General features: G+C 32.0%; 1 protein-coding gene across 1 annotated transcript; it reads left to right on the forward strand.

The window, feature by feature from the left end:
- Positions 1 to 1239: 1239 nt before the first annotated feature.
- Positions 1240 to 5154, forward strand: LOC110105078 (myb-related protein 305-like). Its single transcript, XM_020834445.2, has 3 exons — positions 1240 to 1396; positions 1499 to 1628; positions 4839 to 5154. Exons 1-3 carry the CDS (start codon positions 1240 to 1242, stop codon positions 5152 to 5154), a joined length of 603 nt encoding a protein of 200 aa, XP_020690104.1.
- The last annotated feature ends 861 nt before the right edge of the window (positions 5155 to 6015 follow it).

A 6015-nucleotide genomic window follows, 5' to 3' on the forward strand; every position in this document is an offset into this window, starting at 1 on the left:
ACACATCCAAACATCTTCCACGTCTAAATTGTCCAGTTTCAAACGAAAAAAAAAAAAAGAGAAAAACGGAGAAATACCATGGAAACAAACGAGCCCTAAATAACCTCTACATGCTGCGGCGGCGTTGAAACTTTTCCCAAAAAAAGGAACAGTTCGTAAATTATTCCCTGTGATTAATTTAAGCATCTACTTATGTGCCTTATGACCATCGGCAACTCTTACTGTCTACATATCTTGTGGTCCCCCTCTGTGGATCAATATTCCAATTGCCAGTGTGAAACTGATTATACTCCGCATTAGCCAATCAAAACGATCTGAACTCAGTTCCATGACCCCACTTGGCCTTCATGGGCCCACCGAATTAATGATAATAATGATTAAGCAAATAATCATAAACCCTTAACATTATTGAATTTTTTAGATTATTTACAAAATTACATAAATTTTTTTAAAATGGATATCTACCCGCTGCCACTCTAAATTAAAAAAGTATTTGATGGCATAAATAATCCGTCAGGTGAACCCAGCGAGCTCGAAAAAATGAGTTTGTAATAGGGGGATTCAGGCTTCGTTTGGGACTGCTTTTTTATTGCTTCTGAAAACGGAGTTTTAGTACAAAAATTAAAAAATTTGTACTACAACTCCGTTTTAAAAAGCAATAAAAAAGCCGTCCCAAACGAAACCTCAAATTCGAAATGGGGGTTCTTAATCAAGCTAATCAACTAACCACCATAAATCTCTGTGGGTAAATTACATAAATTTTATTTGAGTTTATGAAAATAAAAAACAGTATATTTGCCTCAAAAGCTGCGTTACGATGAACCAGCACGTCTAAATTGTAAAGCATAGACGGAAAGCCTGTCACCGTCTAGACTTTTCTGGAGGGATTAAAAAGATATTATTCCTCGTGGCTAACTGGTTCCAGCGGACTACAACAATAGTTTCCATGCAAGCTTGCGTTTCTTAAGAAGCGTTCAAGATCGTTACACGTTCCCCTAGAGCTATATATAATGAACCATGATCAATTTCTATGACGTTAAACATCAATATATGCAATAATTAAACATCGTTAATTAAGCCTAATGAAGACAAGGTACTTGTTATTCTTCTTTATAAAGACCTCACCAACAACTTCCTGCCGTCCTCACCACCCCCCTCTCTCTCTTCCACACACTCTTTCCTCTCTCATATCATACCATACTACAAACCTAACTTTCTCTCTCTTCCGCCGACTCTGCCATGGTGGAAGAATCGAGCAACATGGATAAGAGGATAAACGGAAACCAGGAGGCTGAGGTGAGGAAGGGGCCATGGACTATGGAAGAGGACCTCATCCTCATAAACTATATAGCCAACCATGGAGAGGGAGTATGGAATAATCTTGCCAGATCTGCAGGTGATTGAGATGCAAATATTTCTTGAAGGATTTTTATTTTTTGAGTTTGAGAATGATTTGATTGATTAAGATGATATACATATTGGTGGGTTTTATGAGAAGGTTTGAAGAGAACAGGGAAGAGCTGCCGGCTTCGATGGCTGAACTATCTGAGGCCAGACGTGAGGAGGGGGAACATAACGCCGGAGGAGCAGCTGCTGATCATGGAGCTTCATGCCAGATGGGGAAACAGGTGAGCTTCTTCTTACATGCATGCCCTGCATCCTCTTTAAGCTGTCATAGAAGAAACTATGAAAGTGGATAACAGAAAAGCTAAAAAATGGAATATTTATAAAGTTTGCCTGGTGTAGAAGTATAACTCTCTATCTATTTTTTTTCTATTAATCAATTCAATAATTAATTTTATGTCAGGTGTGGTCATGATAATCATACAGATGATTATAAAAGATTTTCGTTAAAATTATTCATCTATCAAATGATTTAAGTTTACTTTTTTTTTTCTTCTTAAAATAGAATTTTAATACCAAAATTTTAATTTTTATACTAAAATTATGTTTTACAAAAAAATTAAGAAGTCTTCCCAAACAAAGCCTTAGAGAGATTAAAGCTTAAATTGTTGGGAAAACTTTTTTATTCCTTTCGTAAGTAATTTTTCATTATAAAAATTTTTAGTTGAAAAAATCTTTTACTAAAAAATTAAAACAAAATTTTAGTACATAAATTAAAATTTTTATACTAAGTGTTAAATGGAAAGGATTCATGAAGAAGAAATTGATCAAGGTGAATATTCTTAATTTGTCTAAGTTCATAAATTATAGCCACATATTATTTATCTTTCATCATTTAAAAAAAAATGCTCAAAATCCACAAAAATATATGATTCTTATTTTCCCTTTTTATGTTCAGAAATTTATATATGAGTCAATTGAATATATAGCCAAACTGTCATCTTTACATATTTAAAACTTTGCATATATTAAACATTCAAAAGTTATATAAGGTATACAATAATTAAAACATAATACGCCCCTATAATCTCAAATAATTAGTGCACTAAAACAATAATCAGCGAAAGGGAAAATACATGTGTACTTTAGTATGACTTTGATAAATATATATCTGGTGTTTTAAATTTGCTGGTGACGCTTTTAGAATAACTATTAATTCATGAAAAGTTCAAATGAAGATAATGACTATAATGTCAATTGCAGAAAGAAATTGAGCATATGGAAAGAAGAAAGGGTGACCAAACTTTCCTTTTTAATTTATGATAATTTCTTTGACTGATTATAGTTCTTATTTTTTTTTAGAAATCATTAAATTTGGGTTGGAATATGTGAATCTATACTTGCTGACAGTCAATCAAAATTTTATATACAATCATTGATAAAATCTGATTGATTGTCCATACGTACAATTTGGTATTCTCTTCATTAAAAAAAACTACAAGTAAATCAAGCAATTTATAGATAACTAAGGCTTCATTTGGGATGACTTTCTTATTGCTTCTCAAAGCAGCTTTTTACGTACTATAAAATTTTTCTTTTTTTAACTAGAAAGCGCTACTTTAAGAAGCAACAAAAAATCTGTCCCAAACTAAACCCAAGACTTTATTTGGAACGACTTTCTTACTGTTTTCTAAAGCAGTTTTCTAGTACAAAACTTTCTAATTAAAAAAAAATTAAAACTAAAAAACTTCTTTAGAAAGCAATAATAAAGTTGTCCCAATCGAAACCTAATTCTATTAAATATATACATGCATATGACTTTCATTAAACATAAATAATAATAATAATAATAATAATAATATGACTTTCATTAGACATTCTTCACAAATTCCTGGATATGATACTAGTTTTGCTAAATGCATGAAAGAACAAAATGTTTCCCTTGAAATACTATAAAAATCCTCCACATTATGCATGTGACTTCTGCTAGAAAAATGAAAAAAGATGGCCGGAGGTTGTAAGTGCCCTGAGGAAAAATAAAATAAAACAAAATATGAACATTTTGAGCGAGCAAATTTCTTTTACATTAAATTAATTGAAGGAAAGTAAAATGAGAACAAAGAAAACCCCGCATTAATTTTCCTACAATACAGTACTATTAGCAGCGAAGAATTACTTAAAAATAAATAAATTGAGAAGGATCACCTGAGCTGGGATTCTAGAAGTCGGAGAAACATGCTAACAATGGAAGGGAAATTACCCTAAACATCTGCAACTTCCATTCTTTATATCAGAGGAATGCAAAAGAGAGAAATGCTTACATATATATATTTATACACTTACAGCTCTCTGCAGAGATTAACAGATATTTTCTACAGTTCTAAATGTACGTGAAATGAGATGTTAGTTTGCCCAATCTTATGCCCTATCGATCACAATGACGAACTAACCCTTGGATATTTATTTCCCAAAGTCTTAGCATATTTGGAAAGCATTTTTTTGTGACCACCTAATTATTTGGCAAGGTTACTATTTCAGAAAAACTTTTCCTCCAAGCTGTGGGAAGCAGAAGATTTCATGAAAGCAATCAACCTAACATGCTGTCATGTCGTATAAATGGCCTAGATGCTAATGAATCATGATCCACTTGTTTTATTTGGCATGCAATAGGGTAAAATCACATGTCTAAAGGACTAAATTAATCACCTAAAAATAATTAATATGCTTTATATAAGTTCAAGCAAAGCATGTACTTAAATGCCTTTTACAAGATTTTAACTAACCTCTCAACATCAATGGCTAAGAAAATTGAGGAAACACTTGCTCAAGAATATTTTCTTTTCTAAGTTTAATTGGGGATAAGATTAGAAAGAGTCGCCTTAGATGGTTTGGTCACATAAAGCGGTGGCCTTTTGATGATCCGGTTAAGAAAGTAGATGCATTAGGTTTGATCACTTATGTTAAGAAAGTAGAGGTAGACCTAAAAAGACTTGATTAGAAATGTCATTTTTTTATTATATTTAGGCTTTGTTTAGGACAGATTTTCTCCTACTTTATAAAGCTGCTTTTTAGTTTTTTTTTTTTTTTGAATATTTTACTAAAAAGCTGCTTCATAAAGCAGTAAAAAATTGTCTCAAATGAAACCTTAGATGAGAATTTTACTCTTAACATGACACAATGAAGAAAAAGGATTCATGTAGCCGACAAACATAGTGAGATAAAGATTTGTTGTTATTGAAAGTTTAACTAGGGATTTCAATATTTTTGCTTATGAAATCTTATTAGATTAATGTAATTATTTTGCTTTTACTTTGCTAGAAACCAATCAAGATGATTATAAAATAATAAATTTATAGAATAGAAGAACTGTCTTAACAGCTTAGAAAGAATTATCAATGTAAAAGTATATACTAACATATTGGAATTAATTAATTCCACCCTCTTCGACTTTATGATCTAATTACACTTTAAAATTCATTTCTTTCTCCCACGAGGTGGTCAAAAATTGCAAGGCAACTTCCAGGGAGGACTGATAATGAGATCAAGAACTACTGGAGGACTAGAATTCAGAAGAAGGTTAAGAATGGCGATGCAGCCGATTACTCGAGCCAAATGATCATTGATGAGGCCAGCACAAGCCATACAAGTAGCATTGAAGAAGGAATAGCTCAGCAAAGTTATCCCGTTCACCCAAATACAAATCCTGAAGGTTATCCTCCTTCATACAACACTGGTGAATTGGGAGAGAACTTTTGGAGTGTGGAGGATTTCTGGTCAATCCAATCTGACCAATCTCTTAATGGTGATTAATTAAGTTAGATATCAAGAAACCATCATGCTTATATGTAAGAACTATTGATGAATGAGGTAAATGGCTTTGATCAGCTTCAGGAATATATATAATTATATGATTGTGCTGGTTAGTAATGCATAAATGTCGCGCTTGTATTTGTACAAAAATTGCTAATTATCATGGTTACAATGTAATAAATCAAGTGAGAGATAGCAAGCGCTTGGTTTGCTTAACTATTACATGTAGCATCAGGAGCTAAAGATTTCATAAGACTCAAATAATTTTGTATAAATGTTCTCTGAACTTTCCAAGGAATATGGCAAGCTTTTTAACTAATAATTTCACATTTATATTGTTTTCAACTTCTTAATTAATAGCTCAACATTTTGTCGTGTCTGAACTGGCCAATAATTAAAGTACTAAAGGTTTAACTATCAAAATCATGTTTTTTTTTTGGGAAAATTAGGAGCAATGCCCAAACGCACACAATATTTATGCAAGACTCGAATCCAACACCTCTTAGTTGGGAGTCAAACTCCCAACCAACCAACAAATCAAGAAGAGCTACATATCAAAATCATGTCATATAATCATGTTATATATAACATGTTCGGATTCTCTTTTGTTTGGTCTTTATTGTTTTTTAATCTAATCAACCTCGTCGTATTAACTAAACTAACAATTAAAACTAAACCGGGTCACTTTGGAGCGCTACTATATTTTAGAGCTCACTTAGAGATGAATTACATCATTTTGGAGCATTATTGTATTTTGGAATGAAAAATAAGTTTTTCGATTGGAGATCGATGCCCTTACGATGTATATTGATCACTTGAAAATAAACAATGCTAGAGCTTAAAAAATAACAAAAAGAGTAA

Source organism: Dendrobium catenatum, unplaced genomic scaffold (assembly GCF_001605985.2).
Source record: "Dendrobium catenatum unplaced genomic scaffold, ASM160598v2 fragScaff_scaffold_1024, whole genome shotgun sequence".
NCBI classification, from domain to species: Eukaryota; Viridiplantae; Streptophyta; class Magnoliopsida; order Asparagales; family Orchidaceae; genus Dendrobium; species Dendrobium catenatum.

Excerpts from the sequence above, each read along its gene's own strand:
- LOC110105078 (XM_020834445.2), top strand. The coding sequence starts at position 1,240 with ATGGTGGAAGAATCGAGCAACATGGATAAGAGGATAAACGGAAACCAG. Across the intron at positions 1,397-1,498 it reads TAATCTTGCCAGATCTGCAG|GTTTGAAGAGAACAGGGAAG; the intron begins GTGATTGAGATG and ends TTTTATGAGAAG. Across the intron at positions 1,629-4,838 it reads CATGCCAGATGGGGAAACAG|GTGGTCAAAAATTGCAAGGC; the intron begins GTGAGCTTCTTC and ends TTCTCCCACGAG.